Source organism: Haliaeetus leucocephalus, unplaced genomic scaffold, assembly GCF_000737465.1.
Source record: "Haliaeetus leucocephalus isolate CR32 unplaced genomic scaffold, Haliaeetus_leucocephalus-4.0 Scaffold3, whole genome shotgun sequence".
Classification (NCBI taxonomy): domain Eukaryota; kingdom Metazoa; phylum Chordata; class Aves; order Accipitriformes; family Accipitridae; genus Haliaeetus; species Haliaeetus leucocephalus.
In genome coordinates, this window is record NW_010972439.1 from 3,178,133 (window position 1) to 3,199,607 (window position 21,475).

The 21,475-nt window shown below is 41.3% G+C and overlaps 2 protein-coding genes across 2 annotated transcripts in view; both read right to left on the reverse strand.

The window, feature by feature from the left end:
• The window catches only part of IKZF1 (IKAROS family zinc finger 1 (Ikaros)), a 72,541-nt gene extending 72,084 nt beyond the window's left edge, over nucleotides 1-457 (reverse strand). The window contains exon 1 of the mRNA XM_010573977.1: nucleotides 367-457. The gene's annotated coding sequence lies outside the window, so the exon portion shown is untranslated. The remainder of the gene's footprint in view (nucleotides 1-366) is intronic.
• The window catches only part of LOC104835863 (chromosome unknown open reading frame, human C7orf72), a 76,539-nt gene that overhangs the window by 515 nt on the left and 54,549 nt on the right, over nucleotides 1-21,475 (reverse strand). The window contains 3 exon segments of the mRNA XM_010574098.1: nucleotides 44-435; nucleotides 2,153-2,254; nucleotides 5,098-5,159. Coding sequence (XP_010572400.1) covers nucleotides 44-435; nucleotides 2,153-2,254; nucleotides 5,098-5,159 — 556 coding nt within the window.

Below are 21,475 nucleotides of genomic sequence, written 5' to 3' on the forward strand. Positions count from 1 at the left end.
GCGCGTCCCGGGGCGGCCGGCGGCCCCCGCGGAGGAGCGTTACCTGGCGAGGTGTTTCACCGGGCTGCGCCGAGCCGGAGGCGCGGGAGAGGGGCCGGGCTCCGCGCCGCCCCGCCGGGCGCTCCCGGGGCCGGGACTTCGAGGTGTCTCGGCACGGCGGGCAGCGCCCCGGACGCGGCGATGCGGCTGGATGTCGCACGCCGCGGGCTGCAGACATCCACCTGTAACGCCTCCGAGGCGAGGTGAAGGGGGTCAGATCACCCTCCTCTCTCTCAGCCCGGTCACTCGCACCCCCTGCGAAACGTCTCCCGCGCCTCTCAAGCGCTTTGCGTTTAGCGCCGCCGGATCGGAACTTGAGGAACTTACTGAAAATCGGTGGCAGAGGCAGTCGCTGAAATCCAGACCTTACGCTCCAGTCCAGAGGGCACGGTGAACCTGACGGAAATTACTCGTATGCTTAAGAATTAAGCGCATATACGCTCTGTGGAGGATCAGGATCTCATTTCTGCTGCGCTTCAGTTCCTCATCTGCACGACGAGGATAATAATACTTCCTTTCTCACATCCTATCTTTATCTGTGCTCTCATATCACAAAAAATTCAGGCATAACTTTATGCATGTGAGTAATCTCATTGACTTAAAGGGACAACTCAGAGCTGCAAAGTCAAGTAAGCATGTAAGCATTGGAAAGATCAGGGCCTTGTAAGACAAGCTCTTTGGAACAGAAATCGCCCATGGCTCACTAAAAGTTTATACTGTACAACAGTTCTCAATTTTTTGATTTTTCTCACTGCATCTTTACAGAGATGCAGAACCCTTCTTTTACTACAACTTGTAAGCAGACTTTATGGATCTGATAGGGCTGAAACCCAAAGCCACATTCTCCTCTTATGTATTCCAGAATACCCCCCTTCATCTTCCAGCATGTTTGCATGCAGGAAAACGAGCATTTGATCAGTAGAATCACACCCCGCCATTAAAAAGAAAGAAAGAAAGAAAAAAAAATCCAGAAGAAAATCCACAAAAAGGTGCCACCATATGCTTAGCAGTTAGTACCTTTCTCCAGGAAATCCCCAAGAGCTCTGCCTCAGAGAGACTGGGAAATACAGGCAGGGAGAGCTTCACCAACCACCCTCTTGAAAAGCGGAAGCTGGTTAACTCAAGGAAACGCAGCAACTTTCCACAGATACGTGCGTCTGGATATTTTGAAGTAAAAGGACCGACATTCCACTAAGGAACAGCGCCTTCAAGAGCTGTTTGCTGCTCTCCTGTGCTCCAGGCTGCTGCAGGGCCTGCAGGCCAGCGGCTCTGAGCATGTTCCAGCCTACCGGGGGGGAGCGGATTTGGCAAGTATTTTTAAAGGCAGATTTCACACTGTGCAAGACACGATTTCTCATTAAACATTCGGTAAGAGTTTTAAGGCAAGAATCAAGTTGCCGGACGTGTGTGAGCTGAGCCTGCTGAAGTCAAATCTTGCGAGATGTTAAGCATCCTCCACAACTACTGTGCTTACGTTTGTTAACAGCTCATAGGAGCTCTCAGGACTTAGAAGATGTTGTGAAGACCCTTTTAGGGCTGACGCCCTTGAGAATTACTAGCAGTATAGTCACAGCAGCACCGAGCTCACTGCTGGCAGCCTGCTCTCATGTACAGCAAGTCTCTTGCTGGGATAGCAACAGTGGGTAGTCTGAAGAGACCTCCACCGTCCCAGTGATGCTTACCAAGGCTAGAGCTACTTCAAGCAGATCCGTTAAGGGGTAGTTGCAGATATACACTTAGGCACTTGCCTGAGGAGCCAGATTCTACAATCCTTTTCTTGCAGTATTTCCACTGACATTACTGGGAATTCTGGATGAGGCAAAGTGGGTTGTAAATGATGTAAGATAGAGCAATATATAGCAAAAAAACCGAAGCAACCTTACAGGTGTCTAATTCATTGCCAGCTAAACCTTATCTCAGACTAAATCTACTAAAGAAACTTTTCCATTGCTGTTGGGTTTCCTGTGGGAAGCATCTAACGAGGCTGCACGGTGAACAGTTTCCTTCAGATTCGTTCTTAAATACAAACAGTAATTGCTATTGCAGGAGGTACAGTGTTGCTACTGCTAAGTATCACCATTTCCCATTTATTACTTTCCTACAGCAGTCTTACCAGCCTGCGTTCTCAAAACGGACAGCATGCCACATTCATGCTGCTTCAGGCCATTACCAGGCAGGTGATGATCATTAAATACAAAAATACAACAGAAAAGTTCTGCAAATTGAGAATGAACAAAAAAGTTTTAAGGACAGAGCATGCACATTTGCTGCAACAGCTAGAGTGCACCAGGCAGGTGCTCCCCTTGCCTTTCCACTGTAAGATTTATGTTGTAGTCCCAATTCTTCAGAAAATGGCCTGGGCACAGCATCCAGAGGGTTTGCTGGCAGGATTGTGAACTTGTTGGGTGAATAGTTCTCATTCAGTTTGGAAAACAGAAGTTCTGATGAAGATGAAGATGGTGAAGATTTATCACCTGAAGAGGGGTAAATTTCCAGAGGCACAGAAGGGTAATGGATGTTGGTTTGTACAGCCAGAAATCTCCCCCGAACCATGATTTCTAATATAATACTAAGTGTGACCAGCTTTGTTTCACAATCCTTACCGTACCTAGCCCCCCCGCCCCGAGAAACCCCCCACAGTGCTATTTTGCTCTCAGATGGCTCTTCATACTTTGCAGTGCCAGAAGTGCTTAAGAAAATATCATGGACCTCACACTAAACAGTTGATCGGCAGCTATTTGAATACAGCATAGGAAATACAGATCGCTGTTCCCATTCCATATAACGCCTAACGTTTAATAGATCTTCCTTTGTTTATAATCATTGATCCATTAAACTGTAGTCTCAGATTTTTTAACTTCTGAAAAGAACTCTGTCACCTTTTACAAAGCTCTAATGCTTTTACCTCAAAAGCATCTCAAAGTTCCATGGTTTCCTCTCCTAATACATCATGGGAAATACCACCTGTGCTACTGACATACAAATACAAAATAGCACCACCAAATTCTTCTTTCTTTCCCATCAATCTGTTCATGTCATTTTCCTCTTTGCATTGCTGTGCTGACTTCTCAGCCACTGCTGCAACATATTTATTACTCACCTCTCCCCTAACTTGTCTTACATTGGCTTCCCACTGTCCTTTACTTGATCTCTCCCATCATTCTCATTTCTCATTTACATATAAGCATTTCAGGCAATTGCCTCTAGGCTTTTTTCCCACATAACTTTTCTTCACTGACTGACCTCCATGAACTCAACTACAAGTCCCTTACTCTCTCCAGTTGGTGTATTTTCCACTGACTTCTACTGTTTTTGAATCACCTGTGTACAAGTAGAAAGCCCCACTTGTTGTTTTCTATACCTCAGCCTCTCATTTCTTTCTTTGTGAGCTTCTTATCTAGAGGCCAGAGAAACTCTTAGTGCCTTATGGACACTACCACAAACACAAGATAAATAATTGTTGTAATAATGCAAGGAAATGTGGATGACAGCTGATCAGATATGTGAGATTTTAATCTGTATGTACGTGAAAGGAGAGAAAAATCAACCGTTTTTCATCAGTGGCGTTGTTAACTTCTTTCCATTTTAGGAATAGTAGCAAAGAGAGGGGTTTTGTTTTTTTAAAAAAAGGTAGAATAATATTTTACAGTAAAGGAATGTAATAGGCTGAATATGACTGCAGACATTTTTTGGCATCAAGGACAGGTACATATTGTATGACTGGTGACTGACTGACTGAAGTGGAATCATGAAGTTGAATGACATTCACTATTCAGCAAGGAGCATCTCAAATTTTTATGTACTTACAATTTTAGTGGAATTAAACACTCTGGTTACGGGTGTACACATGCACACATGCACAAAACACTTGGGAAGGGGCGTACAAAAGACATCATCAGTCCCACACACTGTATCCTATCACTGGTTGAAAAGCCCCCCTTGTAAAACTTGCTGCTTATAGTCACATCTGGACCAATGCTAAACACAGACCCAGGACACTCACATCCAGCCTGTTATCTCCTTGTTTTGCTGGCTGATCTCTGGCATTTTTGCTCAGACAGCTCCGGTAACCTGGAGAACTTGTCGGTGAAACAACTGGCCTAAGGGGGTCTGCCTACAGGACAAGTGCAGTGGAGATAGGAACCAGTCACACCACCACTCCATTTCATAGGGTAGACACGCTGTAATTATTGCTAGTTATGTTTAGGTAGTGCACAGAGGTGCTAGTTAATAGGTGTCACTTTACCACAAGCTGTTCCAAGGAATTTGCTGTCTTCTCAGGCAACATGGATTGCCTAGACTATCTAGCAAAATGGGACATTCTTGATTACAGGCTAATCAGTCTTCTCAAGGACAGTAATACCCGTGTGTCAGGGGAGGCAGGAAGGACACAATTTCCTTCTACAGTAAGAAAGTTCTGTCTAGAGAAGACTACGGTGCTACTGTCAGCAACAGCAGCCTCAGGTAGGATACAACTCAAGAGTTGCAGGAACCACACTTCCTCCTTAGAAGACTGCCCAGCAGTTACTCTCCATATAAAAACATGGCATGTAGGATTTAGTCTAATGTAACTAAAACCAAAATTCTGGCTCTCTGTTCTGAAATACCCCTTATGGCCTACGGAAAAAAGTTTTGCTGCTTCAGCTATTTTAAATGATAGGTCTAGTTTATGCTTCTTTTCTGTAGCTATTTTTACATAGAATATACAAAAAATTCAACTGCCAGTTACATCTGGAGACAGCTACCAAAGTGCAGTGGTTACTCTAGATTTCCAAAGTTAAAAGTGAGAACAGAAATGCTTTAGTCAGAGCTGCAAATTTAAAGTTAATTGATATTTCTCTTACTTAAAATGCCTGAGAACAGGACCGCAATCATTTTTGTACTAATACATACCCGTAAGATTTCTGGAATGTTTTGGTCAGACATGAGGGAAAATATGCTGAGTCCAGCACAGGGCAACAAAGACAATGAAGGGACTGGAGCATCAATTCTATGAGGAAAGGCTGAGAGAGCTGGGACTATTCAGCCTGGAGAAGAGAAGGCTTGAGAGGATCTTACCAATGTCTAAATACTTGATGGGAAGGAAGAAGAGGGAGCCAGGCTCTTCGCAGTGGTGCTCACTGATAGGACAAGAGACAATGGGCAAAGGAAATTTCACCTGAACACAAGAAAGTACTTTTTTTACTGTGAAGAGTGTTCAAACACTGGAACAGGTTTACCAGAGAGTCCGTGGAGTCTGCATCTCTGGAGATATTCAAAACCCAGCTGGACGTGGTCCTGGGCAACTAGCTCTGGCTGACCCTGCTTGAGCAAGGGGGGTTGGACAAAATGATCTCAAGAGCCTGTGATTAGAAAAAGGCAATAATCTGCTTTTCAGAGATCATTAAATCTACATACAAATTTAAAGAGACAAATGTCCTGTCATGTTAGTTCACCTGTTACTGATCCCTTCCAAATCTGTGAATTCATAAAGTATAGCTATAGCTGTACTTCAGTTAAAATTTCTCAAGTCATTTTCTTTTTGGAAAATAGGGGTAAAACTTTTCTAAGTATACAAAAGGGGCTGAGCTAAGAAGGATGATCATACTTCCCTTGTGCTACCCATTGCATCTGAGGTTCAAAGAATTTTTCTTTTTTCTTTTTTTTTTCCCCCACACATATTATCTCACAGAGGTGCTAGGGCTGTCTATCTACAGGGTGAAGATCACAGTGGTTAGGACCTAATCTACCCAGGCAGAGAGGAAGATGTCCCTGAGTCTAGTCAGATACTGGATCTATTCCAAGATCAACATTGTTAATCAGGCATTTCTCCACTAATAGAGTTGTGTAAGAGCTGACAAGTGTTCCTCTTGAGAGACTACTGCCAAAATTAATTCTACCTGAGAAGGTAGCTGGAAATAGGAAAAAGATAAAAGTCCTTTTTTGTATGGCCTTAATCTTGACTTAATAAGATAAGGAAGACATTAGAAATTCAGAATGATAGTTGACTGGCAGATGGATAGTTCATACTCTTCCTCTCTACTCTTATGATTTCTCCCTAAAAATTCATATGGACAGATTAAAAAACTTGAAAGTAGGTGTCTGATTTTCTGGCAAAGGTGAAATGAAACAAGTCTGCTGTCATTTCGATGCTGTCTATTAAAAAGCAGGAAGCAATGGAGAGTTGTGTTAATAAACCAATGTATTGGTCATAAAGGTTTGCTTTTTCATTTTCATTTAAATCCATCTCTTAAAGTCTCTTGGCCATTTTTTCAAATCATAAAGCTCTAATGAAGTTGGATCAGAAAGATTCAGAAGTATGTTACACTCGATTTTCAGAAAGAGTAAACTACTAATAATACTGCTAATACTTGAAGGATTGATCCAACTTCACTGCTCATGAAAACTTCAGTAACAAGTCCTGATTTTTCCAAGTTAATTTATTGCTGATAATTATTCAGTGAAGATCTCTGAACACTTGCATTGCATGGTGGTTCAACATTCAACTGTTTTATTTCATTATGTGAATTATATGCTGTTGTTTCTGAAATGCCAGTAAGTGGCAAGCATATACACAATCTAGTGAATCTAGTATTCATTCTGTGAGAGATTTGCTTTCACTGAACTTTTCGATTAATAAAATTCAATTCAGCCTTACAATAAGTACACTCATTTGGCCCTAGAAAACAACACCGGTGTCTATGAGGTCTGCCATCTTCTACAGGCCCACCTTGCTCAGGAGGCTGTCCATTAAGATCCCTGTATATAGTTAGTGATGAATTATAACTTCTGATACTTGCTGCATACATGTGCCAAATACCCTGAGTCTGGAGAAACAAACCCATTTTAAGTAAACTATATTCCTTATCTTTGTGCCTTCCTATTCCAATGTATTTCAATATAGCTGAGAGTGTACATCTCCCCTCTGGATTATCTTATTTACAGTTAATGATGATGGGTATGTGGTCAGATTGCCTTTGTGGTCAGTGTGATCTCTGTCACTTGTTGGAAAACTGTTTTGTTTAACAGCAGTTAATACTTTCTGTTAAGGAATCCAAGGGGGAGCTTTCTTCTATAACAAACAGAGCAATAAAACAAGCTCTGGAGATTAGTGCTGCAGTTTACAAGCAAGTGGCTTGGACAGTGTTTGCTGTGCAGTTTTTGAGTGGTGCAGGAGGGTGGGGAATGGGGGTGGTGGTCAGTTCATAACACTTCATCTCTGCTGCTCCTTCCTTCTCACACTGTTCCCCTGCTCCAGTGAGGGGTCCCTCCCATGGGATACAGTCCTTCATGAACTGCTCCAGCATGGTTCCTTCCCATGGGCTGCAGTCTTTCAGGAACTGACTACTCCAGCTTGGGTCCCCCATGGGGTCACAGTTCCTGCCAGAAAACCTGCTCCTGCATGGTCTCCTCTCCATGGACTGCAGTATCTGTCAGGAGCCTGCTCCAGCATGGGCTCTCCACGAGGTGCAGCCTTCTTCCAGGCACATCCACCTACGGTGGCATAGGGTCCTCCATGGTTTGCAGGGTGTATATCTGCTTCACTGAGGTCCTCCATGGGCCTCAGGGGGACAACCTGCTTGACCATGGTCTTCTCCATGGGCTGCAGGGAAATTTCTGTTCCAGTGCTTGGAGCACCTCCTCCTCATTCTTCACTGGCCTTGGTGTCTGCAGGGCTGTTTGTCTCACATTTGCTCACAGCTGCTGTGCAGCATTTTCTACCCTTTCTTAAATATGTTATCACAGAGGTGCCACCAGCATCACTGATGGGCTCAGCTTTGGCCAGTAGCAGGTCTGTATTTGAGCTGGCTGGAACTGGTTCTGTCCAACATGGGGCAGCTCACAGAAGACATCCCTGCAGCTCCCCTCCCTACCAAAACCTTGCCATGTAAACCCAATGAGCTGGAAGACAAATAGCCACACTGATGCTAGCTTCAAGATTCCAGCATGGCTGTCTGACTCCCAGTGTAGAGCTGCTTACTCTCCCATAGGTAGGGAACATCATGTCTCTGCTTTTCATCCAGGTGCAGGCATGCCCATTTGGCAGGTGAGCAGCTTTTTATAACTTGGGCATCTAAAAAGCTGTACTTCAGATTATTTTTATTATTTGCATTACCTGAAAACAAGCAGATGCCACTCAGGGTCTAGGACTCCATCATGTGTGGCAGTGTGCAAACAGTTCATGAACTGTTTTTCTATTTAACTATTTAATCAGACAACGGATAACCAACAGCTACACACAGGTCAGGGAACTCAAGGAAACCGTGAGATATTACCAGGCAAATCGGTAGGTATGGGCTTGAGGCACAACATCATTGCCATTGTTAACAAGTTTTGTAGGGATAACAGCTACGAACAGGTTCAAGGGAGAAAATGAAGTAGCTGGGATGGTATGTACAGACACATCCTTCCCAGCCCCACAAGTAACCAGAGAAAGTGCCGATTTGAAAAGAGAGCGAGCAGGCTGGGGAGAGCCATCAGAGATACAAGAGCTTCCCAGCAGATGTACAGTAAGTCTTAGGCTAAACTGAGGATGGAGAGCCAGGAGTAGATACAAACTCCCAAACCATGTGCTAAGGCAATTATGTTTCCAGCATTTTGAATGGACATGGACAGGACAGCGCAGGCTTGTCTCTGACAAGGGTGAGAGACAAGGCGAAAGGTGACAGAGACACAAGGTGATGAGAATTTAAACATGAATTTCAGCTACGGGCAGGCTTAGGAAGGGCCCCACCTGGGCAAAGTCATGCAGAAAGGATGCACGGCTTTCAGGCGTATTCTTTAGAGGAGGAGACAATAGAGGCGGTTTGAAGGGAGGGCGATGTTATTTATTCTGGTCTGAAGCAACATGTATTATACATTGTTACTATGGAGTTGATCATGTCAAGAATACGTATTAACTGTGTAGCCGACACAGCTTTTCTTTGTCCCGTGCCTGCCCCTTCCCTGGGTGTGTCCTTCATAGCCAGCGCCTCAGGAGACTCAAGATGGAGACCGGTAATATTAGGGTGAAATTAGCCATAAAGAAAACATTTAAATAAAAATGATTAACCCAGTGTTAGAGCTATTATGGGACAGAAAAGAAATGTCAGAGAAAAAAAATGTGTACCACGACTGCCCCATTATGCTATAATTAGTTTATCTTTGTATAATTTATGGTTAGCTCTATGTCAATGAATTCCAGCAAGAAGAAACCCCTGGCCTGTGGCGAGGCTGAAAGAGAGGAGCTGGTGATGCCTGGATTACGCAGAATTTTTGAAGGTATTCTGGGAATTCAGATGCGCTCTGTCTTCAGAAATTGAAAGGAAACAGCTCCTTCTTGTACAAGTTCATTGACATTGAACTAATTACAAGCTAGGCACCTAAATATCTTCAGACACATATGCTTAGATTTCCAAGTTTGCCTTGGTACAGGTAAATACTTTTAGGAGGAATTTGGAGGACTTCTCACTGCTTATATTATATAATCAGCCTAGTGGCTCTTGATAGGCATCAGCTGAGTTTAATGAAAAGTATTATTTATCTCAAGGGAGGTGAACAATTATTCTTTTTCTGGTTCTCTAACTCCTTCTTCCCTTTAGAGACTAATATTTGACTAGAAAAATAATCATTAAGAGAGTTTATGCTGTTAGATGGGAATCTAGCCCAGTTACCTGACTTAATGACATAAACATGCAGTAATATGTATATATTGATGCCTTGAAGTGAATATCAGGATGTTTTGTCCTGCAAGGTAAATATTGATCAACATGTACAGTGTATTTTCCCTTTGGATCAATATGCCTGTTTCTTCTTAAATCAATAAGTACTTATTCTTACATAGAGGAAAAGTTTGGCTCATAATTGGATAAAAGTGGGTATATAGTAAATGAGAACATTTTTCTTGCTTACGTCCAACAGTTGTGGGGTTCAGGGTTTTAACAAAAAGTCAGACTGAACACGTAGAATGCTGCATATGAGGTTCAGAAAATACTATCACTCACATCTGCTGAGCTAATATAATAAACATCCACATATATGACCCAGTTTTCTAATCAGAGAACAATGCTGCTTGCTGAACTCAGCAGAAGCAGTCAATATTCCACATACATCTCTCTGCTTTTGGGTTATTTTTAACTTCTTGGAGTATTTCTTTGTGTGTATGTTTAAACAACAGGTACAAACATCCAGGGAATCTTGGGACCTGTTTTGTGATTACATATCTTCAAGCTCTGCACCCTAACTATTGTTCAGTTGCAACTGATAGCCTGACTTTGGAATAAGAGAGGAGATGAGAATTTGACCATTATTTCAGAACCTCTGCATTTTCACAATCTGCAAATTTTCATCTTTTTTCTTCTTTATTCCAAATACATGCAGAAATCCTTTACTACAAAAGCTTTTCCTCCCACTTTGTTGTTCTTGTGGTTGCTGCTACACGTTATTATTAGGAAACAAACAAACAAACAAACAAAACCCCAAAACCCAAACTCACCACTTCTAAACTCTATCACATAAATAAATTCCACACTTCAGTAAGGCAAACTAGCCAGCTGTGAAAGTGCTGGTCTGATGTACCATAAGTGAGAATTTGGCCTAGTAGATCTCAGTCTCAAAACTGTAATATTTCAAGGAAAAATGCATACGGAAACAAAGTTAAGAATACTATTTAAATATACAAAACCAACCAACCAACCAAATCCCCCTTATGGTTAGTCTGGCGGCGCCTTTTTTTTTCCACGAAGAATTTGGAAAAGAAAGAAGTATCAGAAGCATTGTCACATTTTGAAAATTTGCTTTACAAAAGTAAAGTAGCTTAAGATTATTAACTACATTAAGGCAGGGGAAGTAAAAAGATTCATGAGTGTACATACCTTTTAATATATCTTATAAGTAAATGAATAACTAAGTAAAGTAATAAAAAAGCTACTTTTACCCTCTAAGGAACTGCAATTCGGGTTCTCTTTTCTCTCCAACTGCAGTAATACTTAACCAAAGTCAGAAGCTGTCCGCTGAGTTTGGCTTTTGAGGGGAAACCTCGATTTTCAATCTCCAGTACTGTCAGGTGAAAACACTTTCAAATTCATCTGATACATCTATGCCAGTACATTGACATTTATATTCCCCAAGTAAGTTGAGATCTTCATGGAATTTACATAGTTTTGATTGACTGCTATGTGGCAAATTAAGGTACTCTTGTTCAGACTAGTTTGCCATTAGGTTGCCATTTTTTGCCAGGATGGAATTTTCAGATCATGTAAAGTAAGGCCAGTGTATGGTGGCACAGGCTTCCTAAATCACTTAGGGCATATCAGGGAAATAGTCCCCCAAAATATTTTTTCCAGAGGAATTGTTAAGTATAATACACACCTTCTAGCACTCATCAATCCCTTTTATATCCCGGATTTCTGACCTCTGAGAGAGACTGCGCAGGACTAAGCAATCTACACAGGCAGTCTCCCACTGACAAGGGAGGTGCAGACTGAGTTGGGGGAAAGCTGGCTGCTGCTGCTGCAGGGGCATAGGAAGAGGAACTCATCCGGCAGCCCCCAGGGTGGGTGGGAAAGTATTGAGGGAATCGCACTTTTTTTACCTATTCAGAGGCCACTGCAGCAATTGGTGACCTCTGTGCACGGCTGTTTGACCAATGCACTGCAGATTGTAAGTGCATAACATTCCTTATATTGCATGCGTAATTTCATTATTATTAATAAAAAAGGTGAAAACTAACAGATTACTTCAATTGCACTTCACTGTGCTATTCCTGTTCACAATTTGCAAAGGTGTAACAATTACAAATTGGCCCAGTATGACCTCTGCACTCCCAATAGCACCACTTTGCCTCCTTCACGTCCTGCAACTTTCCTTCACCACTCCTACTGGCATAAGAATTTTGCAATTATTTTCCTCTAATTCTTCCAGTTTCCCCAGTAACCCCATCCACCCTATCATCCCTCAATGTCCCTCACACCCATTCTCATGCCCTTTACTAATTTTCTGTATAATCCATCTCCCCTGCTCCCATGCCAATTCTGCAGCAGTCTCTCCCATCCTTGACTTCCCTTGCCTGTCCAGCTACCTCCTACATTTCCCCTTCATATCTGAACACATTGAGTGTACTGTCTGCAAGTACCGATAAGATTTCCTGTATTCCATTTCCACCCTAGAGTGTCTAATCTAGTTTCTGCACCTTTTACTCCACTGAAATTAGGAACAGCTGAACTTGGTCAGACCAGAGCACCATCTAACCCAATATTCTGCCTTACAGAGGGGCCAAAACGAGATGCCTGTGAAGTGTTATCAGTATGGGCAAGGATATAGTGATATTCTCCCCACCACCCTCAGCTGTTCTGGTCAAAATCTCTAGTGATCACTTCCCAGCCAACTTTCAGAGCCAGAACTTGCTCATTCTTTTCCTTCTTGTTCTGTCTGCATCTTTTTACATAATCTCCTTTTTCTTGATGACTTCAAAACCAGTGCTGGTTTTTGGTTCTCCTCCTAGCTTCATCACGCTTTTTCCAAGCCCCTCTTGTTCTTTAACCATTTTTGCTGGGCAGGCTTCTGGGCTCTGTCCTAGACCTCTTCTCCCCTGCCCCTCCAAAATAAGAAGATGCAAGGTGCTTTTGAAATTACAATTTAAGCTAACAATTCCATGTTGATTATTGACAGACTTATCAACCAGACTTTCCTGTCTGGTTTCTGTCATTTTCTGTCCAAACTGAAATGTCAGACTTTTCTAACATGTCTTTGTGAACATTTCTCTAAGCCCAAGTTCAACTGTGCCAAAACAGGTGTCATTCCTCTCCCTTGAATCATAGTACACCAAATCAGCATCCTGCCTCTTTACTCAGACTGTCACCCAAAAACCTCATCCTCAACTCGGAACTCTCCCTTGCTTTTCACATTCAGACTATTGCCGATACTTGAAAACTATTTTAGAACATTTCTAAAAATGATCTCAGCTATACAACCAACAGTTATAACAGCTAACTCCAAGTTCTCATCCTTTTGTATCTTGATTACTGCAATATTCTTTCTTCTAATCATGACAAAAATCATCTAGCTGCAGTCATGTTCATTCAGAGTATGGCTACAGAGATCATTATGCCTGCCTGCCCCTTTAACCAAATCAAATCTTTTCCAAGATACCTTCATCTGCTATTCATTCTATCACTTAAAAAAAGAAAGAATCTGGGGGGGGTTGAGTCCTTTCTGGCCTATAATCTCTCATTGTCTATCAAAGTGTAAGCCCTAACATTCAGTGGGCCTTTGAAACTTGCCTCCACCATGCAGCAATTTTTTTTTCAAACGAGAATCTTTGTTCTCTCTCCCGTGCTGCTCCTCACTGAGAACAGCTCCTGATTCTACCCTTTTCTTCACTGTTTCAAAGTTCTTACCTATGGCCTTGTGGGAAACTAGAATTACTGTTTCTTGAAGTTAAAACCAACAGCCTGTTTTTAATAGTCATAAAACCACTGAAATTTATATTTATAACATAGTGGGGAAATCTTCATGTGGACTACAAGGTGGTTATTTGAAGAATAAACTGTATGGTATTTCCAATCATAAGAAATCGGTATATGGATACTTCCAACATTAGTGTAGCCTTACTTCTCTTGGTAAAACATCTATTATTTCCAACATTTATAGACATACAGGCAGCATTTTAAAGGTCGTCAACAGAGAACAGTGTTGATCAATACAACAAAAAATTCTTGATTTTGCATTTCTTTCTTGCAATGTGTGAATGATTTTCCCAAGAAAGTGAAATACTAAAGATTTTATACTAGTCTGAAACCAGATTATATGAACTCCACTTCCTTTTTTTCAATTGGTGAGGGCACTATTTAGTAGTGAGATGAAGAATAAAGCCCAAAGCAATCAAGAAAAATGTGAACGATGGTGAACACTCTGCTTGGGGCAGAAGATGAAGCCTCCAGCTGCTTGTCCTAGCACTGCAAGAATCACTTCAGTAGGATGAGAGAAGCCAGTACTGTCTTGATTAACTGGGTGTGTAGAGTTTTGGGGGGGGGGGGGGCTTTTTTTGAAGCACACACACAAAACACAAGACAGAGGAAATCATATCATTACCCACATGAGCCTGTGGTTTGGAAAGACGAGCGGTTGGCTTCCGGCAGCTGCAAGGAATGATGCAGAGTCAGATAGGGCAGGCTGTCACACACTCCATACACTTTTTCACTACATTTTTTCTCTCAATTTTTTTAAAATGCAGTAAGCATGCTGTCCAAGCCTGCCAGAAAAATGAATTACATAGGTGTGCCCTCACTCAGCTATCAAATCCTTCTCTTCCAACCTACTAAATAAAGAGAGGGGCTGTTGCATTCATGAAAAAAAAAATATGAAAGCAAGGTAAAATCGTTTTCATGCAAGCCCATACTAGAGAATCAGGAAGGTATTCATTTTATTTTGTGTATCTAGACAGTGATTTTAATGTTATGTAAATGCAGCAGGCAATTCCTAATCTATCCTGAAATGTATGTGTCAGAGCTCTTGTGTAGTACAGGTTACTGATGATAAAAACAAGATGTGTTTTTATACAAGGAAGGCGCATGATTACTAGCTTTAGAATTTTTCCTTTCATTACAAATTTAAAATAGGACAAGCCAGTGCAATGGAAACTGAGGGGTACCACTCAGAAAAAGCTAGTGTCTTTTCAGAGTCAAGTCTGACAAGCATTGTTTGCCTCTCTCCTTGAAACCAGAACAGCTAGACATGGTAGCAGCCTCTTAGACTTTAAAACTGATGAAGTAGAAAAACTTCTATTAATCTTTAGTGCACCAGTGTTCCTCATTTTTCTTTCTTCTTTTTTTTTTTTCTTGTAAAAAGGAAACTTATCTTGTCTAAAGAACATTTCCAAACACTCAGTCAAGTTGAGGTTGTCATGATAAGGCAATCTTCACATCAGGAGACTTTTTCAGAGAGGAAGAAGCAGCTCAGATACAGGCAGTGTCCAAGCCTCAGATCCAACTGTCAAGGAAGCTGATGCACAAAAGGTCTTAAACTGACATTTATGTTGTTGTTACATGCTTAGGTATCTTGGTAGAACAATTCAGAGTCTCAAACCAAGATTCATCTGCCACCTCAATCTAGCAGCCCTTCAGTTTCTGTTTCCCCAGTGAAGTCAGCACCCTGCTTTTACCCCACAAGCCAGCAGTTAGACCATGCACTCAGATTGTGCATCCACATAGACATCTCTCCTCTGCCTGAGCAAACGCAGATTTAGTTGTGCACCCTGCTGGTTGAATCCCTGCAACTCTCATGCACTCCTGTAGAGTCATGAACAGCACTCAGCTACAGGACCTAGCTTCAAGCCTCTTCCCCACTTGTATAAAGCTGTCAGGATTTAATAGGCAAGACAGAGACAGCATTACCCTGAATGATCAATACCTCAGCAGTTCAATCAACTGGCAATATTCTCTTATGGCAAATATATGCTCCTTCCTAGATGGGGAACTTGAACCCAGGTCTCCTGTAGCTGCAACAAGGACTATCAGATAAAAAATTGTGTGGGGAGAGGAGGAACTTCTGCTGTGTTTTGTCAGAAAAAAGCAGACATTGTAGGGTAAAACTGAACTATCAAAGGAGATTTCAGGGCTGTGACTATCAAGTACCAGCTTGTGTTTCCCAGCAGGCTAGAGTTATATATGTGACTGATTAAGAGAAGGATCATAAGCTAGTCAACATAAGCAAAGCCGAGGTGCTTCCCTCCTCGTGCACTGACCTGGCTGGATCCTGTTCTGAGAAGTTTGGCAACACTGCCCAAGTCGTCTGTGGCTTTTGCATTCAAGTGACACTCCAGCTCTCCCCTACAACTACGGTTGATTAACCTCTGAGTCAACTTAGAAAGCCTCCAAAGAGCCCCGATGATGGTGTTTTCCTTACTCCTGGGAATTAGGCAGCATGACACAGAGACAATAATATTTGCCCTACCTTGCAGCATTCTAGGGAACTTCTGAACTGTCATTTTAATTCAACACTGCAACATCTTTGTGTTGGAGACAATTTCTCATGAGGCCAAAGAAGGCACAGGATCCAGATATGGATCTCAAATTCCATTTCTAACCACATGAAAACTGTGGATTCAATTCCACCATCCGTCAGCATGAGGTAAACTGGGAGAAACTAAACAGAAGTATCAATATAATCATGGCTTCACTTGTAAATGTTGCCAGTCAAAGGATTATCCTTTTGTGAGAATCAAAGGTAATTTTCTTGGGCCCAGAGCTTCTACTACCAGGTACAGTATACAACTGTAAGCAGAGAAAACTTGAGCAAGGTCATATGGGATGGTGACACTGACCACCCAAAACTGGCTAGAACCCAACCCAAGCAAAAGCAGAGAGGAAACAAGCCACAGGAATAAGGATCTGCAGCACAAAATCAAAGAAAATGCCTCCATTTTTGCAGATTGCTTCATCTATCTGACATGCAGACAAGACATCAGTTGGGTCTACAGAGCAGTCCTCAGTCAAACTCACATGATTCTTACATTTTTGGGAAGCTTCATTTTCCAAAGTCTCTTTGCTACCTGGAGAAGTGATCATGGACTCTTTTTTTTTTTTTTTAACTTTTTTTTTTAAAGTCCTGTTCTCATAGTGCCTGAGGTATAGAATTTGAGGTGTACATGTGAGCTAAGACTGTTCTCTTTACAGCCCTCCAAAATCCATAAATGAAAAAAAAATAAACGTAGATCTTTCACAGATTTATGTTCTTATCCCTGATAATGTCATATGGTGACAAATACTGTAGAAATTTTCCAGAGCAAAGGACTATTTCTTCTTGTCTTTCCTTTGTTCCTGTGAGTGAATGGAAATGTCCATTTCAGAACAGAATGTGCTTCTCATTTACAGTCACCTTGAACCCTTAGCCCACTTCAATCTTCCTTCAAAACTGGTTTTAAACTTATAAACAAGGATTTATGCACCCAGTGTTTGCAGAGGAATGGTAACTAGCATATACTAGAATAATCCCAAAGAAAAGGTTTTAATGGCAAAGCAGGGAACACACAGCATCCCTTACGTAGGGATGCCTCACATTGGCTAAATTGTCCTGGTGAAATTGCATTGACTTTTGAATGGCTAGTGTTCCACATAGCTCTGGGACAGAAGGTTGAAACTCCTAAAAATTACAATGGACTGAAATACAAGCCCATGTTTGAAACTGAGCCTCGTAAGAGAATTTATATTGCTATCTATGATGGTCAGTTTTAGCCCCAAACCTGTACAGAAGAGCCAGGGAAACAATAGATAAGCACGTGGAAACTATGTATTTAGACAGCAAAATTGTTCGCGAGCATAAGTCAGCAAAGGCTTACTAAAATCAGCTGGCACTGTGCAAGGAATCTGTAGGTCCCATGCTGTTACCAGAATGCATACTTCATTAGCCCAATAGCTATACCAAAATTAGGCACACTACCCGGCCATATAGGGCTTTATTTGCACAAACAAGCACAGGGCGTTTGATCTACTCGTGTTCCGTGTTAGTGAAAAGACAGTCACCTCTCTTCCTGACATGAGCAAGAGTTTCAGTCTCAGGACAAGAGAAGAAGCTGTGCCAATATCTTGTGTGTAAACAAGCAGGCATTCTGATGATGCTAATCCTCATTCAAAAAATAGGAGCAAAAAGAAAAAAAAAAAAGAAGTTCAGCATTTGTGAAAGAGACAAAAGAAAGGCATTTTCATTTCATCAAAATGATCATGACTATTTCACTTTAAGATCAACACTTAAAATATTTACTCAACATTCATAATGTTTTAAACAAGTTTTATGCATGGACAAATAATATGTAGACATTTGCAAAACAATTTGTCAACATTGCCTCTGAGGTGTGTTTTAGTGAAAATGTGAAATTTCATAGAAAAATGTTTAAACGCAAGCTTTCCAGTGCAGTCAATAAGAAATTTAGCTGAGCAAAAATAGTACATTTGAATTCAAATGAGCTGTAAATACACAGTATCTAGCAGGAGTCTGTAAAAGCTATTTAGTAAAATAAGCAATATTCTATTGCAATATGTTAAAAATTAGCTGTTTGGGGGAAGCTAAGGCATCTTGAGCCTGTTATTTTATTTAAGCTGTTACCAGGGAAGGCTTAGTTTGGCTGATGGTGTCAATGGAGTTATCAGAAATACAAGCATTTATCTAAGTAATTGCATAGTAGAAAACATTAAGAACTTGGCACATGTTAAAAATGATTCCTAATTAAAATGTTATTTAATAAACAGGCCCATTTTATTACTCATGGACTTAAAAAAAAATTAATAAGTAACTGCTAAACAAGTAATTATAAGGGTAATAAAGCTCTCCATTCTGATTAGGGAAAATACTCATTTCATGACCATCCAGTGATCCATTTTCTACCACAGCTGTCAAAAGAGGCAGTCTGCAACCATGCAGAGATGTACTATTGTTACTGTGCTTATGTAATACTGCCATTACATTTTATAACAGTAATAATGCTCTCAAACTAGTTCTTAGGGTAATTATAGATCAGCTTGCTTATACATTAACTGCTCTTGAGTCTTCCTTAGCTCACAGGTAAGCTGATGCAATTTTGCTACTGGGGTTGTGAGGCACAGGGTGGATTTATAGCTTTCTGCCCCCCATCAGCATCACTCAAAGCAGTCAGCACTCTGAGTCAGGTTGAGGTGAAAGTGCTTTCCACCTGCTCTCTGCCTCCAATCATTAAAGTCTTGGTAGAAGGGCCAAAACCTACAAGATGCTGATCACCCGTCCTTCTCACTGTTAGCTGATGTAGCTCACCATCCCTGCAGGCACGCCTGCAATATGCTCCAACAGTTTGAGAGATGAAAAATTGCAGGGGGGGATAATCAAAAATTACAGAACAGATTTAACACCTGGTAAACTAACAGATTTTCAACCTAACCAGAGATCAGGGAGCTGGTAGGTTACCTTCCTGTCACTAGTTTAGACCCTGTTTCCCTTCAATTTTCCCTGTTCAGGACAACCCCCCCCCATAACTGTCTGCACATTTTTGCTTTTCAGCTCTTTCAGGCAAAGGAGACCTTGGTACTACTACAGTGGGAAAATGATCTGGCCTCCAAACCATTTTCTGCCTTGTTTGTCCTACCTAGACTTGGACTTGTTCGGTCATTGAGAAGACTAATTTCACTCACAGAAGGAAGTGCTTCCCCAGCAATTTTTAAAACAGGCTGTGAGCCATCTGTCTCATCTGTGTGCATTGGTGGAAACGAGGTAAGCCACGAAAACAGATTTCATAACTGAGATGGCCCATAAAAATATGCTATCAATTATTCTCTATGTTTCCCTTCCTTTTTCCAATAACTTAATTATGCTTTGTGATATAACACAGGTAAGCAACTACACTTCAGCTCCACTGACACTCAATATTGATGCTGTATTACTAAAGAGGAATAGTCACTGTCCTTCCCGAAAACAGTGTCACAGGAACAGGATGTGTTGTAGTGGGAAGTTATTTTTCCAGTGTTATTAGTAAGGCATATATTTACCTTACCTAGTCTACATGGAGATTATCTGCATTTTTCTTGCCTTCAGAAGATGTGATTTGTTTGAAACAAGGTTGCAGGACTAGTCCCCTTGCACTTGAAGGAGTGTCAGAGCAATGTTTGAATTCAGACAGCAGGTGTTAACGCTTTCTCCACAGTTAGCCTTTATGGTACAGGAGCCCCCAAAGGCCCCTGCCAGCACCAGAGTTCAGCTGGTAGCTCATGAGGAAGCTCACCGCACAGAGGAAGATGGTACAGTGGTTCTTGCTACTCTTGTGTGATAAACGGCAAAGGGAACGATTGCATTTCGTGAGGCAGAAGCCCAGCTAGCGCTCTCCCTTGATATCCACATCTTTGCATGGCATCAGCCAGTGGATTAAGAGATAAAGGCTGAACATTTATTATCTCACTCAGCAAAACCAGTGTTTTTTAAAAATCACTCACAAGGCTTCATTTCAGCTGAGAACCATAAGACCTGTGAGTGATCCATACTTCTGGAAAACATCGGGTGTAAGATAGGATTGTCGGGAAGTCACTGTACAATTTTCATTTAAAAATAAAGGCTTAAAAGGTCAGCTGTGGAAACAAAATTAAAATTCTGGAAATAAGTCATTTGTTGGTCATGGTTTAATCCTGCAGTTCTCAGTTCTTACTCATCTGGGCTAGGAGGAATGGGGCGGATGGCAGGGGGAGGAAGAAAACAAAAAGGTAGGAGGTGAAACCCTAAAATGCCAAGCCATCTATTTTTATTTGATATACAAATGATAGCATATATAAATTTGGTTCAGAACTTGGGTACCATGTAAGGAAGGTTTGTTTTTCAACTGAACTACCATAGAGAAGATTATTAGTCCTGCTGCCACACCTGAAAGGGAGATTGCAAGTGTTAAAATCTTTATTGTGAAGTACAAAAAAAAGGGAAGAAATTCTTAAATATAAAATACAGGAGATGAATTCACAGAATTAGCAACCTCTTAACCAATGTCCTCATTCCCAGTACTAGATAATATTTAGGAAGTGACTCTAAGATGATATTTATATTAATGATTTTTTGTGTATTTAGGGCCTTACTTGTGTTCCTCCACTGTGTGCACTGTCCGTTCTGCCATTCTGAAAAAGTATCATGAAGATTATCAGCATAAGAAAGGAACAGGGCATCTAACAGCGAAACGCAAGAAATATGCTAGCTGCCTATACTTTTAAAAGTTACTTGCAATTTTGGGTGCGTTTTAAAAGCACTATCCCTTAAAAGCGGTTTAAGAAGTGACAACTTAAAAAAGAATTACCCAAACACACTAGTTAATCTGGAATAAATTAAATAAAGCACAATAAAGCACTCTACATCATATCCTGTGGGATGGGCTGGAAAACCAAAAGTATCCAGATTCTCTCTCTTTTTTTCTGCTTTTTCTTTTTTCTTTCGAAGGAAAAATAGTCCGAGTGAAAAATACAGTCCCAAGCACTACTCCGGAGAGGATGAGCGCAGGTGTTCCATTTCTCACTCTAGTGAGAGAACAGGACACAATTAGCATTCTCCCCTTTACAAGAGGATTGTTTGTTCCTACTTTTTTTCTCCATTACAAACCTGGAAGACTAACTTGCCTTCTTTAAGAATTTTTAATTTAAGGATTTTTAATTATTGTTTAGAACATACTGTATTTTGCCAGGTAAGACTATAATGAGAAATTTAGATCTTATTTCCAGGAGCATCTTGGAAACTAAAGCAATTATTTCTCTAAATAGACTTCAGTTCTCAATTGCATATCAGCAGCAGCTGCTCACTGTTCAATACAATAGCTGCTCTAGCCAAAGATCCATGCTTACACAGTTCAAAAGGGACAAGAGAGGTTCTTTTATTCAGGTCTCCCATGTTCCTATCATTGCACTCTGCTGGTGTACTTTTATGGGGAAAAGCGTAGGCAGCTAGAGCCCTCCTCTTCCACCCCCTTATTGCCATAGTATCCCCGCGCCCC